The sequence below is a fragment of the Podarcis gaigeae genome, assembly GCF_964106915.1.
Source record: "Podarcis gaigeae genome assembly, chromosome: 12".
Classification (NCBI taxonomy): Eukaryota; Metazoa; Chordata; class Lepidosauria; order Squamata; family Lacertidae; genus Podarcis; species Podarcis gaigeae.
The window spans coordinates 42003568-42031179 of NC_139688.1; the positions used below are offsets into that span (position 1 = coordinate 42003568).

Below are 27612 nucleotides of genomic sequence, written 5' to 3' on the forward strand. Positions count from 1 at the left end.
GCATTTGTGATTAGTGTGGAAAGAGTTACGGAGAAGAGCTTGTATATTTGGTAGAAACTGCTTGCTCCCAAAGTCAGCACCAGGTTTGAGGTGACCCTAAGAATGGTGACCCCTGGGACCACACAGTCCCCTATTCCAGTAAGCTTACGAGATGCAATAAGCAGGAGTCCTTTCTTTTATATTTTTACTTGGGTGGTAGCTGACTGCCACCTTCTTTTCCCCAGAATGAATCTGGGCTTTGACGTAGCAGAATCCAGAGGCATTCTGGGGTGATGAAAATGGTGGGCAGCTGCAGCCATTGCCCTAGTAAAACGTTAAAAAGAAAGAAAAGGGAATGTTGGTGTCTGGTGTGATTCGCATTGGCCTTCCTGGGACCTGGCATCTGCCCATCCATGCTAGGTCCTGAATCTAAGCCTTCTTGCACTTTCCATTTTCGAGACTGTAAGGGGAGGGGGTCCGGAAACATTCTCTTTAGTGTGGTTTTCTTCCACTTTAAGACTTGATTGTGTATCCAATACTAACAAAGGGTAAGTACAAAAGTCTACTCATAGTCTGATTTCCATTTCCCTCATTCCACATAGCACAGAAGTTGGAAGCATTCGCATGCTGACTGCTGAACATCAGCAACTGCTGGGGCAGACTGCTGTTAATCATGCCGTGTTAGCGCTTGCTTTCAAGAGGGGTCCTCCAATTAGTTGTAAATGGGGTTGAGAAGCCTTTTTTGAATTATATCTTAACACAGGTAAGAATTTGAGATCATCTCTTTTGATCTCTTATTTGTGCTTTGACAGCACAAGTTTAAAACATGCTACCTTGGTGCTTTGTACTGAATGTGGAGAAAAGGAAAAAGAGACAATATTTTTAAAATTCAGATGTGCAGGAGGTGCTGCCTGCATAGATCATAACCCAGGGACATTTCTCCTCCTTCTGAAGTAGCTGAAAAAGCCACTGGCTATGCACATTTTGATAATTTGTGCTTAGCTCTGCATGTTTGTGGCTAACAGAAATGCAGTTGGAAATATGATTGTTTCACAAGCAGCATTTTTTATTTATTTCAGGACTTCTTGATCATTCAGAATAGGTGACCTTGATGTAAATTTCATTGATTAAATGCCACAAGCCACATTTCTTACTCGGGCAGCTGCACTGAATGTAGAGATGACTTTGTTTGGTATTCATTCTTTCCACCACATACCTGCTTCGCTTTTTTGGTACCAGACCATGCCAGGCACTCCTGTCTTCCACTGCCTCCTGCAGCTTGGTCAAACTCATGCTGGTAGCCTCGAGAACACCGTTCAACCATCTCGTCCTCTGTTGTCCCCTTCTCCTTGTGCCCTCCATCTTTTCCAACATCAGGGTCTTTTCCAGGGAGTCTTCTCTTCTCATGAGGTGGCCAAAGTATTGGAGCCTCAGCTTCAGGATCTGTCCTTCCAGTGAGCACTCAGGGCTGATTTCCTTCAGAATGGATCGGTTTGATCTTCTTGCAGTCCACGGGACTCTCAAGAGTCTCCTCCAGCACCATAATTCAAAAGCTTTTCCTTAGGATGTCTCTATTTTCATTGGAGAAATGTTGGAGGGTATGGTTATGTGATACCACCCCCACCGAGTGAAGGAGATAAGTAACTATACAACCTTTAGAAGACATCTGAAGGCAGCCCTGCGTGGGGAAGTTAAATTAAAACAAAACAAAACAAAACAAAACAACGTTTTCATATATGTTGGAATCTGCCCAGAGTGGCTGGGACAACCCAGTCAATTAGGCAAGGTATAAATAATAAATTTATTCTTATTCTTGTGGAATAGGGCATCCCTATTTTCATTGGGTATGAAACTGTTTAATATGCATCCCAGGTAATATCAAACAGTTTCATACCTGAAGTTCAAGTTCTTCAGGTAGCGGGTGCTGCTGATTTAATCCTGCACCTAATCTTTGGTTTGCGTTTCCTTCCGATTCCTCTTGGCACCTGGCCTTCTTGTCTTCCTAGAACCGTGCCTGCTGACCTGGCTAATCAACTTGGTTAACCTTCCTATCTTTGCTGTCACATTACTTGCTGTTTGGAAGTCCGGCTTGCAAGTCTGCTGGAGTCCCTGGGATCTCACCACACATTCTTCCCCAGTGTGTGGACAATGGGGAGGCAAGGCTAGTGAAGACCCAACAGTGAGGCAAGGCCTCTCGCTCTCTCTTCCCCTCCCATTAGCATTAATTGTATGAGCAAGTAACAACTGAATAGGGCTAGTGAGCTTCCTTGAGCATCTGTTGGGCCTCCATTAATCCTAAAGATACGCCTGCATCATTACATGATTACTGGGCTCTAGAATCTGTAGAAGATAATTGTATACTTCAGCTGTATCTATAAATGTGAAGAGCTCCACAGACAGCATTATTGGACTTAATGCGGCTAATAACCTTTGGTACTTTTCCCGACTGAGGAACACTCTGCATCTATGTAACTTGGCAGGCAGGGAGGCAGATTCACATTAATTTGTTATTACTGCTCATTTGAGTTCCTGTTGCTATCTAATCTATTTCTCATTTCCAGGGTGGTCCTTGCTGATGCTTTAGAGGGGGGGACAAATTGACAATCTTAGGAGAAAAAATTAGGTTTCGATCCTAACAGGCCCCTCTTTTTAAGCACCATAGATTAAAAACACACACAGTACATTCATCGCACTTCAGTTTGATGAAAAGGAAAAGTTAAACAAAATACAGAATTTTTACATTCGGATGTTTGGCCATCGTCACCTAATATCTCATTTGGTTTTATTGCTGCAGAGCTGATTTGCTGCTGTTTTTGTTTCACTGAAACTTCTATCCCTGTGAATATTTCAGATAGACCTCATCTGCACCATACATTTAAAGTGATATCATAACTCTTTTAACCATCATGGCTTCCCCTAATATTGGGAGTTATAGTTCCTTAAAGGTGCTGAGAGTTGTTAGGAGACTCCTGTTCCCCTCATAAAGCTACAATTATCAGAGATCCCTAGGAAAAGGGATTGGCTGTCAAATGACTCTGAGAATTGGTTCACAGTTTTCATGTTTGAAATAATATCCCAAGTGGGGTGTGATCAGTGCCTTATGTTATCGTATGCTCTTTTTGCTGATATTCAGAGATGAGTGTCATTGCTTATGTAGTCAAAATGGCACCAGTGGGGAGGCATCAGCAGACTCAGGGGAACCCCAAGATTTGCAAGATAGTTTTGGTTTATCATTAGTCCAGCAAACCCTACAGGGTTTGTATAATTTATTTATTGACTCAGAAGCAGACCAAGGAGGAATGACCATGCTTAGAGGCCATGGAATGCTACCTGACTGTTGTGGAGACAAGAACAAAAAAAAAAAAAAACAAAAAAAAAACAGGGAGGGGAAACAGAATGAAGTATCATTGGTAATAGTGGTTGTTGATGATACAACTAACAACAACAACAACAACAACAATTATTATTATTTATACCCCACCCATCTGGCTGGGTTTCCCCAGTGACTCTGGTTGGATCCCAACAGAATATCAAAAATACAATAAAACATCAGACATTAAAAGCTTCCCTAAACAGGGCTGCCTTCAGATGTCCTCTAAAAGTCAAGAAGTTGTTTATTTTCTTGACTTCTGGGGGGAGGGCATTCCACAGGGAGGGCGCCACTGCTGAGAAGGCCCTCTGCGTGGTTCCCGGTAACCTCATTTCTCTCAGTTGGAGAACCGCCAGATGGCCCTCGGAGCTGGACCTCAGTGTCTGGGCAGAACAATAGGGGTGGAGACCCTCCTTCAGGTGTACTGGGCTGAGGCCAGTATATGTGTGACCTCTTTGTGGGGTAGGATCTGTCTTTTATTTGTGCAGATTTTTTCTTTTATGTTTACATTGGTTCCACCATGCCAAGAGGAAAATATTACATAGTGGTGTTTTAGTGTGGTGTCTTTTTGGTAGAAATAGCAATATTTTTGAGGGTAGAATTCTAGAGCGGACTCCAGCAGCCTAAGGAGAACTAGATATGCTCAGTGGTTATGAAACGCTTAGTGATTTGAGTAACATTTTACACATCTCAGTTCATAGAATCATGGAATCACCTGTGTGGATATTCCCCCCCCCCCTTCCCTTTCACTCAAGGGTCTGCTGGATCCTGGCCTAATTCAGCAGCTCATGGAAACGGATTAATCAAGAGATTAATTTGCAAAGTTGCTAGGCTTCCTTATTTATTTCTGGTTGTTTCCTCCTTCCTCCTGCTGCAGGATACTTCAACAACCACCTGTAGAGTGAAACTTCCACTCCAGGAAGAAGAAAAAAGGGTGTGACACAGGAACTGAACAGTCTCCTATATGTGATCACATATATATATTTTCCCCCAAAAAAGAAGCAGCTCGAGAGAGATTTGCCATCACAGCAGGAATGTACCAGGAAGATGACTGGAAGAATTCAGCAGTGAGGAAAAAACGAGAATCATCTGATGAGTTACTTTCTCATGCTGCATCGCCGGACTTGATACCCTCCTTCCTTTCTTCTGCGGAGTAATGGTCCTGAGCATTCCACTGTTTTGAGGCATCACCATGTCTACCAGCAGCCGTACGTGTCCTGTACCAACAGTCAATGGACATATGACTCATTACCCAGCTCCGCCGTACCCATTACTTTTCCCTCCTGTCATTGGTGGACTCTCCCTTTCGACTCTGCATGGCATTCAAGGCAACCCGCCAACCAGCGGCTGCAGCACCCCATCACCAGCAAGTAAGTTCTGATTCTTCTTTCATGCTTTCTGCATTGAAGGTCATGCAAGTTGGCTTGTTGTTAATCTTATTTTTAACAAAAAATTTTTTACAGAAAGCAGCCATGTGTATCTACTTGAAATTTTATGTTTCATTTCTCAAAACTCGTGCAATAGATGCTTTGGCCTAGGAATCCATCAAAAAGCAAAACAATGGGGTATGTTGTTCTGTAGGTGTGATGATGTCTGTTTATTCAGATAACCATTGCTTAGCCTGCAGATTTATTCTGATATATTTATTACTTTTCTGCTTGTTGGCCTTCCATGATAGCATGAAGTCCTTCTTATTTCCAAAACCACTTTGAAGCTGTTTTTTTTAAAATTGCTTGCCAATCATAATCAGACGGCGCCCTTCTGAATTTTTTACGTTGCATTTTTATGATGTTCGGTGCCTCTGCAGCTGCTTTGAAATTGTTATTGCCAGCTTTGGTTGTTGTTGTTTTTTTTGTTCCTTTAATATATTGCTGTTTTTATTTGTGCTGTTTTTTCCTTTTTGTTTTTACTGTTTCTGTAAGCCACCTGGAAACCATGAGGAAAGACGGGCTACAACTATTTTAAAATAAATAAATAATATGAACCTCACAACAAACCTGTGAGGCAAAGTAAACTGAAGGATACTGACTGGTCTAAATACACTGAATGAAGTTCATGGATGAATGGAGATTCAAACTGGGATCTCCTGGTCCTAGTCTAACATTCCCAACCACATTGGGCACAAAGCATCCAGTCCAGTAGTCCTAGTAGCATTAATTCTGTAAAAGTTAATTAATGCTGCTTTTCAAAAGAATGATGCCCCGTTTCCAGTAAATATATATAATCCAGTAGACCGAGACAGCACAGTATCATGACATTTTATATTGCTTGAAAGGAGGCTCCCTACTAGCTAGTTTTGGAGGGGGTGGGCTTAAAGAAGAAGCTCTTACAAGGGCACCAGTGTTGTGCCCTACAAATGTTGCTGAACTGTTAACTCCCACCATTCCTGAACATCAGCCATGCTAGCTGGGCCTAATGTGAGGTGTAGTTCAACAACAGTGGGATGGCGCCAAATTACCTACCACATAACGATATGCAGGAGTCCTTTGCTTAGGCTTTGAGCAGCTCTGCCTGAAAAGCCACATCTTTGTTTATTAGTAAAAGTGACTCCAAGGCACTAGAATCTGAGCCTATATCCTTTTGTTAATCCTGAAGCAGTTTTGCTGGTAGAAACGATTTAGGGGAACAGGCTCTCCTCTTCCCCTCCTTCACTGCCTTGGCAAGTGTCGGAAGGAAAAAGATAAGCAGTGTGGCTCTGTCCGAGAGCACCTGCTTTGCATTCAGAAGGTCCCGGGTTCCCTGGCATCTTCAGGTAGGGCTGAGTCTGAAATCCTGGAAAGCTGCTGCCAGTTGGTGTTTACAATACTGAGCAGGATGATAAGGCAGCCTGCTATGTTCCTAAATAACCAGATCAGAGGATTAGCATCAGTGAGTTTGAATGGGTTGTATGGTTGTCTGCATTACTTGTGACCTTGTTATTCCTTGCCCCATGATGTATTATCTTTAGCGAAAGGTTATCAGTGGGCTTTGGTCTTAAGAAGGCTAACATGGTCCCACCATGATTTCTCCATGGTTATCTTAGACCATGATTTCTACACAAGCAGATACACCAGGCGTAGGCAAACTCGGCCCTCCAGATGTTGCGACTACAACTCCCACCATCCCTGACCACTGGTCTTGTTAGCAAGGGATGATGGGAGTTGTAGTCCCAAAACATCTGGAGGGCCGAGTTTGCCTATGCCTGAGATATACAGTCGATTGTGGGAGTACGTTCATGTTACTAGTTTGTTCTCTTAATTAATTTCTATAAATTTATATGCCTGCTGTATAAGTTCAGAGTGAAGCTTCCTCTTTTTCTGATGCAATGTCTGGCTATAGAAAGGGCAGCCTGGTGATATCTCAGCCCATTGATCATTCAGACAAATAATAGAAGCCTTATCACAAGTCACCTCCAAGCGCTTTTGAGTAGATTAATTTTAGAAGCATAAGTGGCCTACAGAAACAGATCTGTGGTGGAGATTTAGTTCCACCGATTATACTAATGGGTTTGACTTCTTAACCTCAACCTTTATGACTTAACTTCTGTTTTTATCTCACATTAACATTAGAAAAATACTTAATAATTATGAGGTTGGTCAAAATGTTATAAAGGTCGATAGGAGGAAAAATATTACCTTTTCATAAAGGTGAGCTATCAATTAATGTTAAAGTAATAAAAGAAACACTGTGGCCAAGTTGAACATTAGTATTCCAGAATGATTAGTTGGCCAAGAAGAGCACTAACAAAGCAAAGGCTGGTATCTATCAACCTCCTGATTTATTCAATAGTATGCATGATGGAACACTGTGCTTCTTTTGGAATAAAACTCTTTCTTACCAAAGCAGGTTTGAAAATAAGTACTCAGGGCCCTGGTTGCTCTCATCCTAAATGTCACATTTTTAGAATCATGTAAATCCATGTTTTGTTTAAAACATTGAAATGGTAGTTTTCTGAGTAAGATGCAAGCAAAGGGGAAGATAATGTAGGAGAGGACTTGAAAAATTAGGCCTCTTGTGATCAGGAGGACATGGGTCATATTGGCTCAGTCTATGAAAATGGTGCTGCTGCTTAAAAAAAAATCATACTCTAGTCATATCTTATATCTGGGTCTGTTAGAATGGATGTGAAAAATTGAGAAACAGGCAGAGTTTATACAAACACAGCATTTAGAAAATAAAAATAAGCCTGCATATGATACCCAGTGATTTTGGAGGAGGTATTTGTTTGAATATGGCACCTAAAATCTTCACCTTGCCCACCATCATTGAACAAATGTTGACTTCCTCTCCTTACCAACTGAACACCCTTTGGACTGAGTTTCAGGTAGGTTCAATATATACAGCTGAGGTCCTGGTTATATTCCAGCCCACTCATCCCTCACTCACTTTGTCTGGTCCACTGACTCTCTAGGGATGGTACATTTCTCTTCACAATGGGAGCTTCCTTTTAGATTGGTTATTATTAAGACTGTTGAGGAAGGTCAGAGATTGTTGGATCGGTACTGTCTTATGAAATTGTGAACAATGGCTGAATAAAGCTAGGTTTTTCTTTTTCCCCTTTACCCCATATTGGACAGATCCATATTTATGATATGGGGATTCGTTGAGTGTTAATTTTTGTTTAAATGGTGATTTATGATGTGTTTTGAAGTTATTAATGCTTTCCTTATCATATCTAGATTTGGTGATGTTTATTTCATGTAAGGTATTAAAATTTTACCTTCTGTTTTAAAATTCTATATTCAAAAAACATATCCTTTGCAATGATGGATACTTGCCCATCACTGCATCTCAGTTTTCATCTTGTAGGTATGAATGAAACCACCCACAGTCAGCAGACCATTAATGAACCCACCAATAGGCAGCCGTCTGTTGTAGCTAAAAAATAGTCTCTGTACCCTTCCACACTTCAAATCCCCAGGCCAATGATCTGTTTTGAGTCAGACTTTCATGGATGCTTGGTGGCCCTCGTTTTAGAATGACTTTCTCATTCATTTTAATAGAAAGAGGTGATTCACACACACTTTGTAGTACATTCATTAGCTCCCTGTGTGTGTGACAGACCCATGCAAACATCTGAGCAATTACAAATCTCTCCACTGAAGTGTAGGCAATATTTCTTAATAGTTTGAACACAAAGCTCCCTTTTTGGGAGTGAAAGTGAATATTAGATTACCTAGATCCCTTTGGGTAAAGGCTTTCGGTCATAATTAATTTTAATGATATGTTTTCCTGTTGTATGTTCAGGTGTGCTTTACAGTAAAAATACAATGCGGCACTTTAAAGCGAAGTTTTACTTAAGATATGCCACGGGGAAAGGGGATGCCTACCACCTGTCTATCAATTATGTGTCCTTGTTGCATATTTTGGGGCATAACGAAAACTAGTCTTCAGTTGCATCCACTTATTTTCAACTGCTTATTAAGCACCTCAGACTTTAAAGGATGAGCCAGTTACACAGTCAGTTGAGCCCCGAAGACAAAGGGAAATCGTTGTCATCCTCTTTGTCCTTGAGTCACTGTTTCTACACGCAGAATAGGCTTACATCGGTAATATTCATAAATGATTTACAAAAGTAATTCCTGTGTAATAGCTTAGGATTTCAAGTTTTTATGATGCTGCCAGATGTGCTATCAAACATAATTATCTGGTTCAAAAAACTTGTGATAAATCCTGTCACTGTAAACTCCCTGAAGCAAACACATGCTTCATTCCCCCCTATAGGAAAGTTGTATTATTACTCTCTCTCTCTCTCTCTCTCTCTCTCTCTCTCTCTGTGTGTGTGTGTGTGTGTGTGTGTAATCTTCTACCATTTACTTAAAATTAAATAACATTAGACCTTTAGGGTTATGCAAGCAAGGCAGGCAAAAGCAGCCAAAAGCTAGACCTTAGTCTAACATTAAAAAAATCCCACCACCTATTCCTACATGTATTGCTTGTCAACAAAATTAACATCACTGGGATTTGAAAGTGAATATAATGCAAATGGTTTGATAAGTGTTATGAATCCTATGGCTTCTTGTACTGAAGTCTAATGCCAGCAACTGAGTGCCAAAAACTAATGGAAAAAGAAAACACACACTACTTTTGATGTCAGAGTTAATAAGACCATTATTTTCTCCTATTATTTGAATGGACGTTGTGGGAATTCCATAAATATCTCCCTGATTTCCATCCTACTATTGGGATGGATATATTGTGTAAGTGATTGTCACTGGGTGTTTCAGTGACTATGGTGCCTACAGACACAAATGAAAGCTGATTTTGCCCTTAAGGGGGCTCCTTTCAAATATTTTTTTAGCACGTGCAACTGATATAAATAAGAGTTATGCATACTTTGTAGTTCAGATCAGTCTAGTGAAGGACAAATGATTTATTCAGGGTCACTTACCATGTTGTGATTTTTAGCCATGAGAGTGTTTCTGCAAATCACTCCTGTGAGGAAAATGGTTTTGCAAGTGCTGCATACTTACTTCCACCACCAGCAGCACTCTTTAGCCCAGGCATAGGCAAACTCGGCCCTCCAGATGTTTTGGGACTACAACTCCCATCATCCCTAACGAACAGGACCAGTGGTCAGGGATGATGGGAGTTGTAGTCCCAAAACTTCTGGAGGGCCAAGTTTGCCTATGCTTGCTTTAGCCAGTCAAAGACTGCAACTCTATTGCAGCCCAACTGGGCATAGTGGCGTGCTGGATGAGGGCCAATAAGCTGAAGCTGAATTCTGCTAAGGCAGTATAAATTGCAGGAGAGTAAGGTGAGCCACTCAAGAGTCACAGTGGCCAAGCTTTTGTTGTCTAGGAAGGGGCACAGTGGACTTACCTGCTGAGGTTGGTTGTAGGTACCCTTTGCCATGGAGACCACCTGGGACTCCACAAACAATGACAGTTCCAGGAGTGCTCCTAAGCTCTTGGGAGGGGAGTGCAACCTAATCCAGAACAGGAAAAGTTTCCCAATTGTTAGCCTGCTCTGAATCAGGCTGCGTGGGTGCAGAGCCCAGGAGACCCCTGGAGGGCAGCCCCTGCTGCTTCCTCCTTATTGGTGGGCGGAGATGAGCAGTGCCTTCTATTTGCTGAGAGCCCATTGTGGAAGCGGCAGTGGGGAGTGACTGTCGAAGGGGCAGCGCATCCGGCCTCCAAGGAGTGTGCCGCGCTGCCGATGCATTTCTTGGAGGCCAGATCTGCTGCCCCTGTGGATTCTGCCACCCGAGGCGGTTACCTCACCTTGTCTCATGGGTGGGCCGGCCCTTGGGGGATTATAACTATTATTATAACTGTGTGTGAAATCTGTACAATTTGTGTGTGTATGTGTGTGTGTGTGTGTGTGTGTGTGTGTGTATCTTCATGTGTTTTCTGATGATCATAGAATCATAGAGTTGGAAGAGACCACAAGGGCCATCGAGTCCAACCCCCTGCCAAGCAGGAAACACCATCAGAGCACTCCTGACATATGGTTGTCAAGCCTCTGCTTAAAGACCTCCAAAGAAGGAGACTCCACCACACTCCTTGGCAGCAAATTCCACTGTCGAACAGCTCTTACTGTCAGGAAGTTCTTCCTAATGATGAAGTACTTCCCATGAGGCCACTTCAGCAAAGATTGTGACTTCTCACAAGTTAGGCTCACACTACACATCATGTTACATACCTAGTGTGTGACCTCTCTATAGTTTTGTTTTTAACTCAAAACTAAGTACTGGGTGATCTGAATCAGGACCCTATAGTACACAAGGAGGAAAGTTTAATTCTTCCCTCCCAAGCTGCAGCTCCTCGAAAACTCCATGTGTGCTTTGGTCGTGATCTGGATCTGCTCTCCTGCGTTTAATTTTGAGTTACACACACACACACACACACACACAGCTGCACACGGCATATTAAATACACACAAACAGATGTATCAAAATTCAAGGAATGTGTTTGAATCCAGAAACCTCGGGGTCAGGATTTGTTGCATGTAAAATTAAAGCATTTTGCTTGAATAGTCACTTATGTGGCATGAGTGCTATAATTGCCCGGTAAGCTATGTAAAAATATCAGTTCATCAAGGAAATATAAACGGTAATGCATTGTACATCTGTTACTCTATTCAAGACCATAAGCACGTGTGGTATCTGCAGACCAATTGACACAAACATCTGTTACAAGTACTTGAAAAGGCAACATGAGAGAGCTATATGCCTGTGCTAAACAGATTTTGTTGTGGTAGCATCATTGATTAAATTGTATATACTTACAAAATTTAATATGAATTCCCTTTCAAGGCACGGATGATTGTGTTGTTATTGGCTAAGTAGCCACAGTGCAAGAAACTGTGGAAAGAAAACATGAGGATTTCACATCCTTTGAGCCTTCATCTGTCTCTGTTGATCAAGTTCCATCTGTTCACTTCCACTAACACAGGAGCAATGGAAGCCTTATGCAAACTCAGACCAGTGGGCCATCTAGCCAGAGCTTTTTTTTTATGGTGTCACGCAACGGTATGCAGTGCTGCCACCTTTTTCGGTGGGAGGTGGAAGAGCTCTTGGACCACGTCAGATCATCACGCCTCCTTCTCTAAGCTGAGCAAAGGCTTTCTGGGCTTGGGGAAGGAGGTGTGAGCCCGCGTCCTGGCAGAACATTGGATGGTATGACCCTATAGTGAAAACAGGCATGCACTGTCAGGTACTGAGAGTACAGAAAAAATGTATGGTGTTGCAAGCATGGTGTTATTATCATGCATCATGGAATAACTATATACCAAGATTTTAATGAAGTTCCATGTAATCGTTTTTCCTGGCCCCAATGAAATTTTGCGCCCAGAGTACTGGCACCTTTTTTATTATCAACCAGCTCATTATTATCAACCAGCAATTGTTTCAAATGTCTTGTAAATACTTATCTTTTTGCCTAGGCTTTCACTGACCCATAGCATTGAACCCTGATTTATGTGAATAGCCTGAATCGTTTAAAATTAATTTTTATATGTTTTTATGCTGTTTTATTGGTTTAAGGTTAGAATCATAGAATCTTAGAGTTGGAAGGGACCCAAGGGTCATCTAGTCCAACCCCCTGCAATGCAGGAATCTCAGCTAAATCTCAGCTTCTCAGGAATCTCAGTTGTAATTTTGTTTTAATGAATATCTACTGTGCATAGACATAGTGTACAACACTTTTAGGACGTTGAGCATTAAATACATTTTAAAAATAGAAAAAAATATATAGTGATACCTCGGGTTAAGTACTTAATTCGTTCCGGAGGTCCGTTCTTAACCTGAAACTGTTCTAAACCGGAGGTACCACTTTAGCTAACGGAGCCTCCTGCTGCCGCCACACCACCGGAGCACGATTTCTGTTCTCATCCTGAAGCAAAGTTCTTAACTGAGGTACTATTTCTGGGTTAGCGGAGTCTGTAACCTGAAGCGTCTGTAACCTGAAGCGTCTGTAACCCAAGGTACCACTGTACCATTTCTCTCTCTCTCTCTCTCTCTCTCTCTCTCTCTCACACACACACACACACACACACACACACACTACAAAACAGTGCAGTTCTTGCTCTTGTATTTTATATCTAGAAATAGATATCCAAAGATATTCATATCTAAGTGTGTTTGCATCATAGAGTTCTTTACTAGGAGGTACTGGAGGAGAAAAATAACCCATACCCTTTTATTTCTCCGTCTCCAGTAAAGTTCTACCATGCTTTGCAGGTCTGACTTACATTGGAGAAAGTTAAGGAAATGTATTATTATTTGGATGCAAAATTCAGGTTTTGGTTCTTCCAACAGTCTTGTCCATTAGCTGTCTTATCGTAGAACCTACGCACGGTAACTATGAAAATCTGGCTTGCTATATTTGTATTGCCTTGGGTCTCCGTCTGAAAACGGAGGTTGGTCACTTAGTCACACCAGACCACGGCTGGGTGACCTGTGGTTGTCTAGGTGTTTACGTCCATCAGCTCCAGTCTGAATGGCCAAGGGTGACAAATGATGTAGTCCTGTGTCTTCAGGGTCACAGGTTCCCACTTCTGCCCATGACGATCGGATGCTAGAGTGTGACGATGACATGAAATCTTAACTTCTACGTTGACTTTTCCCGGACTTGACTGCCCTTCAACAGTACTGAATCCACTAATAAATTCCTATGAGAGTATGGGCACCTTAAATTAGTCAAATGCACTTCTCCTCGAAAGAACTTGGCATCGTGTAGGATTTGGCATCGCATGAGCTATTGCTCTAATAATGTTTCACAATAGTGCACCGCTGATGTGACATGCCATTCTAATGATACATTAGAGTAATGTATCATCCAGAAGCCAAACTAGTAATGCATTTCTCCATCTAATGAAGAAAGCTTCTAGCAATTGATGTGCTACACTTGAAGGATAACATCAGGCAGAGTACAAGATAATAGAAAAGATGGATACAGTTTGTCAGTTCCTTAAATGCACCCCTGAGTGCCACTCCACCCAGTGACTTTGCTCTTGCATTCCCCGAGATGTTCTGTTCTTTCTCGGGGAAGTAAACAAAAATGCAGACAAAGATGTATGGGGAAAGACTTTCTTCACCTACCCAAATGACGGAAAAAATAGAGCAAATGCAATGTCTCCTCCCACCTTTAGTGACGCTCTTTCTCACAAATTGTGGGGGTGGGAGAAGAATTTTGAGCACTTTGTGGATGGAATGCATCTCACCTGCTTTTATGGTATGTGAATTCTACTTACAAGTACCAGGTAGAGTGGGCTCTGTTTTCCCCACCTCGCTTTTAGACTTTTAAAAAGCCAAGGCAGAGCTTAGCTCTGCACCCGGTAGCCTGGCTTCCTCCCACCTTGTAAACCTAGTTGCGAATGCAACCGGGATTTCTGTGTCATTGTTAGGGATGGGGGAGCAATTCAGTCCAGTTTTCATTGAAAGGGGAGTCTACCTAGCACATACTTTCTGAAGCAACGTACAAAGTGAAACACAAGCATCCTTCAAATGTATTTTGAAGGCAGAGGGCCTTCTCGGTAGTGGCACCCTCCCTGTGGAACACCCACCCATCAGATGTCAAGGAAGCGAACAACTATCTGACTTTTAGAAGACATCTGAAGGAAGCCCTGTTTAGGGAAGTTTGATGTTTTATTGTGTTTTTAATATTCTGTTGGGAACCCCCCAGAGTGGCTAGGGAAACCCAGCCAGATGGGCAGGGTATAAATAATAATATATAATAATAATAATTTATTGTTATTATATTATATTATATTATAATTTCTCTGAATTTTGCGGTGCAGTTCTCCATCTAAACACTGTGTACAAAAATGCATGCAGTATACTAGTGTAAAGTATGCATATAAATGTATATATTACTGAACGTAACATACAAAATGCATAAAATTAGGGAAAATAGCTTTCTAAAAATGCATGTATTAGGCAAAATTGCATACAGAAATGTCTGTTAGGAGAAATTTGTACCAAAATACTGTAGAATTTTCATTAGGACTTAAAAAAATACAAACAAACTGATGTGGATAACTAAACATAAGAGTAGAAAAATAAGAAATTGAGAGATACCCATCCTTTGTCACTATGTCATCAGACAGGGGCATTTGCAGCCATGTATGTAGCCAAGCTATTGTTTCACTTTCTAAATGTCTTTTTAAGAAGGGGGGCAGGGAGTCACCACCATCTCATAATTAAAAGTAAAACCCCCTTCTGAAAGTCACCTCCTGCTCATATGATTATGCTCCCCTCTCAGACTCCAGGGATATTTTCAAGCCCGAGCCCCCCCCCCCCCCAATAGCAAACATGTGTTATGAGAATATGTTTACGGATAATCAGTTTGTGTGAACACATTCAGTTTTTTTCTGCAGGTTTTCTTGTTTAAGTTTAGAAGTAGATTGACAGCCTGTTGTAAAGGTAAAGGTAAAGGGACCCCTGACCATTAGGTCCATTCGTGGCCGACTCTGGGGTTGCGGCGCTCATCTCGCTTTATTGGCCGAGGGAGCCAGCGTTTGTCAGCAGACAGCTTCTGGGTCATGTGGCCAGCATGACGAAGCCGCTTCTGGTGAACCAGAGCAGCGCACGGAAACACCGTTTACCTTCCCGCCGGAGTGGTACCTATTTATCTACTTGCACTTTGACGTGCTTTCGAACTGCTAGGTTGGCAGGTTGACAGCCTGTCATACCAGCCTCTAAAACCTGAGGGCAATCCTAGGGAAGGCTAAGTAGCCGTCAGTAACTGTGGTCACAATTTGCAGCTCATAAAATGGTTCATGAGTTGTCAGTTCCCTCCCACCCACCACCCACCCACCCACCCAATAAAAGCATCCACAAAAGTGCTACTGTTCTGTGTTTGGGCTCCCCCGCTGTTAGTAGACCCAGCCCTTCCACTGACACAGCAGCAGCTGATTTTGCAGTGATTTTGCTCTCAGCACTGCAGCCAAGGAGGCAGGGCTTTCCTAGTGTCAGGATTAGTCCTTTTGTAAGTCTGTAACCGCCCATTAATAGGAAAGATGGCTGCACAAAACACACCAGAGTTTTGTATGACAGCGAGAGAGAGTATATTTGGTATATCCTGTTTACAAGAAATTGTAAACGTCCGCTTTTTGCTGCGCTATAACTTAGTGTGGACTAGCTGGCTGGGAGGGAACAAGATTTGCGTTTGACTTTATGAAGATGGTAAATCACTGAGTGTAGCCCAGGTTTTCCAAATGCATGTTATATAAATAATGACATTGGTTTGTGGCAGGGACTAATTATGCAGACTCCTGAGAACTGGAAGCTTGTGACAAGAAGTCTGGCACTTTGCCAAATCCTTTGATTCATATCCGTGTTCTGAGCTCGCCAATGACTTTGCCTGTGACTTTGAACCACAGCAGTTTTGGTGTATGCAAGGAATTGGTGTGTCTTTTGGGGTGCCTTTCTCCCGTTCAAACCTTGAGCAGCAGAATTTTGGTATTATCTGGATCACAGTATTAACCTGGATCACACAGTACTACATGGATTTAAAGATATTATGTAAAATTTCATTCAGGCTGGAAGAAGGTCTCAAAAGAACATATTTCTGGATAATCAGTTTGGTTAAACATGTTCAAGTCCTTCTGTAGCTTTTCTAGGAGCAGATTGACCCAGGTCAGTTGAATTGCCTTTTACCCAAGCTGAACTAAGAACTGCTTTCTGTGTTACATTTTAGTTGCATTAGGAGTACTTATGCCTTTCACATCTCTGTATAAATTGAGTCTTATCATCTTATGTTGGCCGTTTCTATCCATGATGGCAATATTGGAGACAGTATGCCTTTGAATACGAGTTGCTGGGAATCGCAAGTGGGCAGACCGCACTCAGATCCTGCTTTCAGGCTTCACGGATGCATCTAGCTGGCCACTGTGAGAACAAGAGACTGGACTACATGAGCCTTTGGCCTGAGGGGAGTTAGAAAGAGCAAGGCCTTCCATACATTGGCTCCCAGTTCATTTCTGAGCACAAATCAAAGTGTTGGTGTTGACCTTTAAAGCCCTAAACGGCCTCCGCCCAGTATACGTGAAGGAGCGTCTCCACACTGAGGTCAAGCTCTGAGGGCCTTTTGGCAGATCCCTCACTGCAAGAAGTGAAGTTACAGGCAGAGGGCCTTCTCGGTAGTGGCGCCCACCCTGTGGAATGTCCTCCCATCAGATGCCAAAGAGATAAACCTGAAACCCTGTATCAGGAAGTTTTTAATGTCTGATGTTTCACTGTGTTTTTATATTCTGTTGAAGCCATCCAGAGTGGCTGGGGCAACCCAGTCGGGTGGGAGGGGTACATGTAATAAATTATTATTATTATTATTATTATTATTATTATTATTATTATTATTAACTACTTAATTACACATACTACTGAATAGATATGAAGAGTGACACCTTCTCCAGTGCATCAGCTGAATTTAACAATCTTGTGATTGCTATCGATTTCTGTAGACCTGTGCCCACTTACATATATTTGGTTTGGTAAGAATCATGCACAGAATTAACAGCACTTCTTGTTGTTTAGTCGTGTCCGACTCTTCGTGACCCCATGGACCAGAGCACACCAGGCACTCCTGTCTTCTAACAGCACTTAGTCTCACCATATTTAAGTGTCTTTTAGCCTATTTATCTCTAGTAAACAAAGCAGCCACAAAACGTTTCAGCACCGGGGAAAGCACAAACATGCAGGTAAACTATGCCATTTCAAAAGTTCAGATGCATCTCTGCCAGCTCTGGAAATGTCTTGGGAACAAAGCTTCTTTCTCGGAGGAGGAGCATACAGGCAGCTGAGCAACTCATTGGTTCAATGATATGTTCTGTATGCTATGGGATGTGATCAAAAAGTTTATGATCTCCATTAGTTATTACTACTGGACCTTCATTTTATCCTGGCAACAACCCTATGAGGTAGCTTAGGCTGGGAGATGCTGACTGGTTCCATGAAACCTTCATATTTGCATTGGAATTTCAACCTTCATTTCCCTAGTTGGAGTCTAATTTGACTTCACTACATCACATTAGCTCTACCACCCAAGTAGACACATAGACACAGTTAGGGAAAGAATTAATGGCATGATAGACATTAAAAATGCAAATGAGAAAATATCACAGTCAACCATGAACTACGCTGCGTTATGCTGTCAACAACAGAAGAGAAGCAAGTGTTTCATACTGGCTAGGGCTGTCAGAGGAAAACTTGGAGTGCCCCCTTATATTTTTAGTTTACAAGTTGTGATCTTGGGGTAGCGATGGGAGAGAAATTTGAATTAGCTTGCATTTTAAAGCAAGTGTACCCGATTTGCACTTCCTAAAACAATGTGCAAGCCAAAATGCACCTATCCTTTGAAATTCACACTTCTCTGAGTTTTGCAATGCAGTTCACTAACCCAAAAATGTATATATTAGAGAAAAGTGTGCGTAATGAGGCATATATTAGTTAAAGTAATATAAGAATTTATAATATATGTGTATGGGAAAATTGCTTGCAAAAATGTGGATATTAGGGAAAATGTGTACAAAAATGCTGATGAATTTTTGTGAGGACTTTAGAAAAAAATGCAAGCTGGTGAGAAAATGTGGGGGTGGGGAGAAACAGTGAAGCCAAGTTGACAGATTTGTCCGTAGCTAACTGGCTGTATCACATGGAAGCTTGTTATGGTTACACATTGAGAAGCTCAAGAATGACAGACAAGTTTGCCTGAAGAACACCTTGAAGGCTACTACCAATTTTTTTCTGAAGTGCAGAGCACAAGAGAATGTGAAATATGTTTTAGGGTGGACTCTTTCAGTGCACGCAAAGGAACAAGAAGTCCCAATAGGCCTGGCCAGATGATTTTTGTTTTCTAAGAGCCATTCCCATTTGCATATTTCTGGAAAGGTACTAATTGCTTCTACATAGCGTTTTCACAACAAAGTCAACATCTTCCGACAAGAAGAGTCATCAGTGTAGAAGGGTGTGGCGATCACACAGGGTCCCCGGACGTTTGACGGTCTATTGATCCCTGTGCCACCACTGTGCTCACTTCCCCACGGCCACCAACCTGTTTCTCTCGGGTACACACTGAGTCCAGACAGTTAACATTAAAACAAATAATCAAGTTTATTTTATAAGCATGAACAAGTTTATGGTTTCAGATAATTTTTCTTGTAACTTTCTTATCCTTGGTTTCTATACCGGCCTATACCTTCCTATTAACTTCTAACTGATTATCCCAACTGTTTATCTGACTCCTCCGAACAGTTTCACTCACTCTCACATCAAAACTAGACCAACCCACAGACTTATCCTCCCTCTTCATTCTCCAACTCCCAACTGACTTCCCAACAACTCCATCTCTAACTCCTCCGCTTGGGTTTCCACTGGCCAATCACTTCACACTCATTTAACCCTTTCCTTATGACCCACCTAGGAGGGCAAACGCCACGTAGGGTTTTTGTGAAAGATATCCATAGTTCTTCTGGAGGACAAAAGAATATGAAAAAGTTTTCTTGAAGCTGGGAGGGGAAGGGACACACACACAACCCACTGAACTGTGTGAACATTCAAACAATCTACTTATTGTATTTTTATTTCAGAAGGATAAGCAATCGCTGAAATCTTAGCAGGAGTCAATCAAAGCCAGTATCATCGTTTTTATCATATCCCCGATACACTCCTGTGCCTTGTGCCCTTCTGCATCATGTTCCACTCTGACTCAGTCACAGCATGACTTGCTAGAAATGTAATTTGATGTGACATGTCCAATAACAGCGCTACTAAAAGCAGATAGTTTAAGGTTCTGCGAATAGCTTCCATTCATGGATAATTCACTCTCCATTTTTCTGTGCTTCGTATACGCATACACCCCTATGTGGCATAATCTTTATGCTGTTTCTATGCATTGTCTCAATTGCCTCTAATGATGTCTTCGTTCAGTCTGGCTGGTGGTATTTGGAACTGGCAGATGATTAAAAAAGGGCAAGGTTATGTTTGTGTAGTTTTGTTTTGGCCAGCACTGTAGAAGCATTGCCTCTGGGGAAGGATGATATTTGGGCAGACATATTATTTTGATTTTTATGTGCATGTGAATTAACGGAGTCGTTCTTAGTAGTGGCAAGAGTTGAAGAAAACACAGAGCAGTCCTCGTTTTCAGGAGGTTCATAAACCAGAGCTTCTGAATAGAGGTGAAAATATACCAAGCAAATTAATTAGCATATATTGAAAATAGTTTTTTTTTCCCAATTCAAAAAAAAGGGGTTGAGGACAAATCAATGCCTGTTTTGAATCTTTGAATAGCGTGGAATCTGTGTACATTCACAATCACTTTCTGATATACATTTGCTCTTGACAGAACATAGATCTTTATCAAAATGGCTAAAAATTATAAAACTTTTTGATAATTGAACCAAGAGCAGAATTCCGGTGTGTGCGTGCGTGTGTGCTGGTCTACAGAGTCATTTTAAAAAGTTAAGTGCAGTCTATCTAATTGTTATTAGCTTTTTGGTTGTGTTAGGGGTAACAGAAAACAAAATCAGCTTCCAGTTCATTTTTCTATTTTATGTGATTAGAGAGAGAGAGAGAGAGAGAGAGAGAGAGAGAGAGAAGACACACACACACACACGTCGTGCTTCCAGTTCTGCCTACAGGAAGGAGGCCACCAGGGAGCCAAGCATGTTCAATATGCAAAGACCGAATGGTAGAATTTGGACATAGCAAGTTTATTCCTTTCCTGTCTCCAAATTTTCTCTTCTCTGGCTGAATTCTGGCACCTAGTCCATTTTTTTCTGTGTTGGAAATAGGGAAGGTAATAGAAAATGCCAATTTCTGGCTTTTCTGGCAATTTTCTGGCAAAATTATGTTGTATTTAGAAATTGGAGGGGTAATGTAAAACAATTGTGAGTTGAGAAGCTCAATTTCATATCATTTCCTCTTGCTGAAATTCTTCCCCTTATCCAGAAGTCCTGCCTTTGGGGTTGGTGGGTTGGAGAAGCCAATGGAAGTTCAAGGGCCTGGAAGGAACAAGGCTTTGACTTTGGCAAGCCTGTTTCTTTTTTGAAGTCTCCAATTAAAAGCTTGGATGGAGGAAGTTTTAAACTTATATCTAGGTTGGTTTGCTATCTTTTTTTAAAATCACCATGGCTTAGGGGCCCATTGGGGAATGAAGTCTGGCCACTATACTAAACTGACAATATCAGGGCAGATTAAGAGATACATCAGATAACTTCTATTTCCCTGGTTTGTATGGCTCGTTCTCATAAAACCTAAACACAGGGGTAAACAATGTGTTTCCCTCTAGTATGGTTAATCTAGAGCATATGGTTTCCTGTTTGCAACCCCATTAACCTGGAAAATTGTGGGAGTTTTATGCTGCGATTTCCCCAACATTCTGATAGATCATACCTTGCTGTGAAATTTGAAGAAGAAGATTTTGGATTTGATATCCCGCTTTATCACTACCCGAAGGAGTCTCAAAGCGGCTAACATTCTCCTTTTCCCTTCCTCCCCCACAAGAAACACTCTGTGAGGTGAGTGGGCTGAGAGACTTCAGAGAAGTGTGACTAGCCCAAGGTCACCCAGCAGCTGCATGTGGAGGAGCGGAGAAACGAACCCGGTTCCCCAGATTACGAGACTACCACTCTTAACCACTACACCACAGTGGCTCTCGGTATTCCAGCATACAGTTCTTCCTCACTATTTTCATGGGGGAATTATAAGGGGAAAGAAGCATACATGTGCATAGAATGGGCTGACTTGCCAGATGAAGCCCACTGTTGTGCCACACCATGCCCACTTGTGTGAATGAAATTTAGCACATCATGGTGGCGTATTGGTCAAAAAGCCATAGTTCCATAATGCAACAGGTAATGTGGTATAAAAAGAAAGTAAGAAACTAGGACAGAAGCACTAGCATTATAACCAAGAAAACTAATGCAATAATCCCCATGCCTAAGTGCACCCAAAGTTGTGGAAATAAATAGTAATAATAATTTATAATAATTTTATTATTTATACCCTACCCATCTAGCTGGTTTTTTAATACACAGGCAGGCCAACCCAAATATGCATTTTTGCATTAAATACTTAATATACAAACTATATGATCATGGTAGTAGTTCCACTTCATCCTTTTTTTACATACAATGAAGAAAAAAAACCCCACTTCTGTAATGATCTTATGTGCATTAGTAAATATGTATTACTTTCCATTGGCAAAATATTCACAGAATATGTGAACTGTTCCTTCAACACAATATTAACTAAAAATGAGCTGCCATTGTCTTAGATTTATTTCCAGTTGTTTCTTTTTTATGGTGTGCAAATATAACGCCTGTTATATCCCTTGAATGGCTGGAATTCTATGTTTTTGACACACACACACACCCCAATCTATTTGGGGAAAAATTGAGTGGAGGAAGAAGTTGGCTGCACAAATCTCCATCATTGTTTCTGTTTCAACTACTGCTCCCTGCAACTGACTGTCTTCTACAGTGGGTCTTTGTTCAAACCATTAAATGGGAAGTTTAAGATTAATTCCCTAGGAGGTCAAGAGGAGAAGGATAAATAACCAGCCCTGCTCAGTGTTCTTTCTTAATGGCTTCAGCACAGTGTGAAAGAGTAAACAGTTTTGACAAAAGATGTAACTGATTGCTTAGGTGTGAATGATCAGTCAAAAATGTAGCTTATCCTCTTCACTCAGAAGATGCTCCTTAATGAAGTGAGCTATGGTTTGTTAGACAAAGAGAAAACAGCTTGCTAATAGAGAGCTAAGGCAACAGTTACAGAGTTTTCTACGGAAGATGCTGAGGCTGATGGTATTTATAAATGCGAGAGAGAAAGTAACAACCCCATGCAAAAATTTGAGAGGGTGTTTCTGCTCCCCCCCCCCCCCCAGCTGTAAAGGCTTCCCAGCATGTTAAGTAAGAGAACTTCAATGGTAAATTACACAAAATGTTGAACTTGGGTTATGAAGCTCTGATTTCAATCCTTGCTCCACCACAAAGCTTAATGAGTAACCTAGGGTCCAATTACTATATCTCTAATATACCGTATTTTTTGCTCTATAAAACTCACATGCAGTGAGCTTTTGACGTCAGGAGAACATCTGAACATAAAGTTTCTCATCTGCATGCTCTAGTTGTATGGTATTGGAAGGAGCTAACAACAACCAAATTTCTTCCTGTGTTGATGACATGAGAGCTGTCTCACATGTGAGGAAGAAATCCAAAGTCCTGTTTTTATGTATTCCCTTTGTTTAATTATGTAAGATCATCCACCATTTTAGAAAATATTTCCGATACACACTGCATTTATGTATTCGGTTTGTGTCATGTTATCCATGTAGTACCACCATTGCTTTTAGCATTTTCATTACTTTCCGTATCATTTTTTATAGACTTGCAAACATCCGCTACCAAACCCACAGGAGCTGAAGATGCAAAGAAATATTTTGGAGGAAAATATGGCTTTATCTTTACATAATACATAAGTGCAGAAAAAAGAAGGCTAAGGGTAATGTTTTATCCCTAGCTGATTGTGTTGCATAAGTGTGCTGAATTCTCTGTGGGATGGTGGCCATTATGTGTTAAATTGAATTTTATAATGTACTAAACTGAAGGCTAGTCTGGATTGCGAGTTGTTCTACTTGTCCCTGCTCCTGGAAGGGCAGCTTCATTTGCAGACATTAGTCATCAGTATTGCTTATTTCCTTGCTGATGTTTACAGATTACGTTCCTGTAAAAAAAGCACGAGCACATCAGAGTTTCTCCCCGATGACTGTAGCCATTTCTTGTATCTCACCACAAATATTAACACACAAGGGAAAGACCATAACTCAGTGGCGGAGCACATGCAGGTCCTAACGAAGCCAGGAAACTCTTGGATTGGGCTGTGACACGGAAGGTGTTGGCACTGGGTGGCCAGGTGATTTGCCACCCAGGAATATCTTACAGCAGTGGGCCCCTTTTCTGTGCAGATGGCGTCCATCTTTCCGACAAGGGAAATGATGTTTGGTTGGCCGATATTATTAAAGACATAAGAGCTTGGTTGCAGGTTGTGAGGGTATTGGCAGCGAGCTTTGGGCTCGTGTGGTGGTTAGGCATTGGAATAGCGATGTGTGGGAGAGCGGAGGTGCGGCCATCACCTGCCCCTCCATGATGAAAGGTATTCCTTTAAAGGAACCTGGAGGTGTGGGTCTCGTCCGAAGCCCGGGGAGGGGCTAGGGTAGGCTTCCTCAACCTCGGCCCTCCAGATGTTTTTGGCCTACAACTCCCATGATCCCTAGCTAGCAGGACCAGTGGTCAGGGGTGCTGGGAATTGTAGTCTCAAAACATCTGGAGGGCCGAGGTTGAAGAAGCCTGAGCTAGTGCCATGCCATGACTCCGGGGGGAGGGGGCTCGAGTCGATCCGTATTAGCGGGGCTCCCCCTGCAGGAGGTTTACCCTTACCAGACTCCCTGTAAAGCGGGCAGGAGTCAGATATAGTCTGTTGATGCCAGTGCCTAAGCCAATACCGCTCACATTCTGTAACCAATAAAGTTGTGGCCTAAATTTCGCCCATTAACATTAACCTAAAATTCCGTGTCCTTGTGTCTTTATTCTCCTGGGGTGGCTTGGGGATCTTGGCAAGCAACCCAAGAGTCACTGCCAGGGATAGGCATCCTGCACCCCTCTAGATGTTGCAGGACTCCCATTCAGGCCAGGATAGCCAGTGGTCACAGACAGTGAGAGTTGTAGTTCAACAACGTCTGGGGGGCTCCAGATTCCCCATCTCTACTGGTCTGGCAGTTACAGGGTAATAATTTGTAATATTTGTAATAATTTGTAATAATTTGTAATCCTGGTAATAATTTGTGTAAGAACGTTATAATATCTTTATCTGGTCTAACTCTAGATGAAGACAACATGACCTTTGGACTAGTTTTTGGTCGTCTTTTTGTCTTGCAAAGAGATATATGGCCAGTGGTCCTCATGCAGCGAAAATGCTGAGATTTAAGTTGGCTTGTGAGCATTCTTCATTTTCAGTTGGGCAGCCCTCTGAATGATGCTTTAGCCGATAGATTTGTCACAGCCACTGAATGCGCCTCTGATATTTTCCTTTGTTCAAAACTCAGCACAACATTTATCCTTCAAGAAATATCCTGGGGTTTGTTTGTTTTTGTGGAGTTGTGTAAGTTTTCTTCCAAATCTCTCCTAATCTGATCTGAGTTATTCTCTTGGCATGGTTGGCATCCTCGTACGAAGGAGAAGGCAGTGAGAGAGATCTGCAAAACCCTTGTCTGTCAGTCTCGAGAGATTACTGATCTCTTCTTCCCAGTCAATAGTTTACCTTTTCACTGCAGTTTTGGTGGGAGAGCCTTTTCATTTTGTATTGACATTTTCCTTTGCATATGCTGTAGCATTTAAAGAGAAGCTGTCATAGGAATAAGATACTAAAAGCTTGTCTTTTCTCCCCTCACCCTTGCACGAATTCATAGATGTCTGGGATTTTCTGTACAACAAAGAGAAGCAGTGTCCCAAGTGAAATCCTTCCACAAGTTTTCCTTATTTCAGTAAACTTCTACCCAAAATACGCATGGTCATGATTAGGTCCTATTGGAGACAATGAGGATGACTGGATGCTGATGATGGTTCAGTAACATCTATATTAAAACATAATGCTGAACACCAGCGCCGTGCACTAAATATTTTCATAGAGGAAAGTTAGAGTCAGAGGCTTCAGCTTGTATGGGGCGCAGGCATTTCACACGTGTGACATCATGATGTCCTGACAGCATATGCATGATCAATCTGTCTCCCTCCCTAAGCCAGGCAGAAGCTTCTTGGCTTTGGGAAGGAGACACCAGGGGAACATTTAGGGGACTAGCCTAGTCCCCCTAGTCTACTGACAGCACAACACTGCTGAACACCCTGAACTCAGAGCAGTAACTGACAGTGACTTGTGGTGACTCCTGTAACTAATTTGGCTCTTGCAGTGAGTTGGACTGGGGGATTTTAGCATTATGTCTAAAAAACCACAAACTTGCCATGCAGCTTTCTTGCCACTTGTGTGCTTTTGGTTCAAGTTTTAAAAGGAAACCACCAATGAACTTTCTAGGCTTTGATGGGAATGGGGTGGGTATATCTGTGATGGGTTAACGTCTTCAAGGAGAACATGTTCCAAGTCCAAGGTTCATATCTCCTACTCTTAAGCTTCTGCCTGACATATTTTCAGTTGCCATTAGCTAACCTGGCTTGTCTTTTAACTGCACTAGTTTTGTGTTTTTTTAAAGGGCCAAGACAGTGGTGATGGGAGTTGAAATGGCTTGGGGTGGGGGGAGGAACCTGCTATGTTTGCATTTTAGATACCTTTTTATCCTCAATCTGAATCTTAAATTGGTCTGTTGTTTTCCCCCTCGCGTGAAGGATCTTAGAGCTCATGTGCCAGAGAATGGCATTAAAGCTTAGAAAGGGGAAGCACGGAAGCAGTTGTGCATTCCAATCCCAGCTTCCTGTTTTCATGTTGGACTTCCCCCTGCTTGCTACTGGCTAGATAAAGGTAAAGGGACCCCTGACCCTTAGGTCCAGTCGTGACTGACTCTGGGGTTGCGGCGCTCATCTCGCTTTATTGGCCAAGGGAGCCAGCATACAGCTTCCGGGTCATGTGGCCAGCATGACTAAGCCGCTTCTGGCGAACCAGAGCAGCACACGGAAACGCCGTTTACCTTCCCGCCGGAGCGGTACCTATTTATCTACTTGCACTTTGACATGCTTTTGAACTGCTAGGTTGGCAGGAGCAGGGACCGAGCAATGGGAGCTCACCCCGTTGCGGGGATTTGAACTGCCGACCTTCTGATCAGCAAGTCCTAGGCTCAGTGGTTTAACCCACAGCGCCATCTGCGTCCCTTACTGGTTAGATAGCTGTGCACATAGAAATATGAGATGCATGAGTTCAGAGGCGCCGAGTTCAGGCTGACATGGGCTTGTTGCATGTGTGTGACGTCACACTCACAAACATTGGGAGAAGGCCACATGGCCCGCTGCTGCAGAGAGACCTGATGACACCTTCTGCTGCAGGGAGGCCCAGCGGGGCCTGGCCTCTCAAGACTGGGAGGGCTCAGCCCCATCCGCACATATTTCAGAGTGGGCTGGGCTATTTTCAGCCCCATAGAGTTGGGAGACACAAGTGATGCGGTCAGCATGGCAAATGAGAGAAGGCTTGGAGGTATCTGTATTCTTCAGGAATGTTGTTGATTGACGTGACATGGGTCAGGCCAAAACTCACCTGGTAAACCAACAAGCTGGTGCTTACTTTCTGCAACTCTCCTGACACGTTGGCAAGAACCACAAACAAAAAGAAAGGTTGGCCAACTCTCCTCCCATTATGTGTAGAGAGGCAATCAGTAATAGCAAACATGGCTGGGGGTTTTCTTACTAAGCAAATAAATCTAGTAGTGACTGATATGCAGTCTGTGATATCTTGGATGTGGTCTAACAAACTGAAATTTTATCCAGACAAAGCAGAGGTGATGTTGGTCAGCAGATCTGGTTAACTAGGGTCAGCTTGCTGTGGATTAGGTTGCATCCCCTCCCTTAAATTTTCATCTTGGGGGTGTTCCTGGATCTAGCATATCTCCTGGAGGACTAAGTAGTCACTGTGGCCAAGAACTTCTTTTGTCTGGGTTAGGCTAGTGCACCAGCTGCACTCATTCCTGGAGAAGATGGGTCCAGCCATATTGACACAGGCCTTAGTCACATGCCCCGATTAAATAACTGCAGTGTGTTCTGAAAAGTATTTGGGAGGTTCTCTTGGTTCAGAAAACAGCAGCTAGAGTCTTAACAGGACCTCTTTTCTTAGATTGTACCATCATCCCTGC

The 27612-nt window shown here is 42.3% G+C and overlaps 1 protein-coding gene across 10 annotated transcripts in view; it reads left to right on the top strand.

The window, feature by feature from the left end:
- Positions 1-27612, top strand: part of RARB (retinoic acid receptor beta) — a 343315-nt gene that overhangs the window by 125142 nt on the left and 190561 nt on the right. For all 10 annotated transcript variants that reach the window (XM_083705963.1, XM_083705968.1, XM_083705960.1 and 7 more), the window contains one exon: positions 4227-4719. In XM_083705963.1, coding sequence (XP_083562089.1) covers positions 4542-4719 — 178 coding nt within the window. In that variant the 5' untranslated portion in view covers positions 4227-4541. The remainder of the gene's footprint in view (positions 1-4226; positions 4720-27612) is intronic.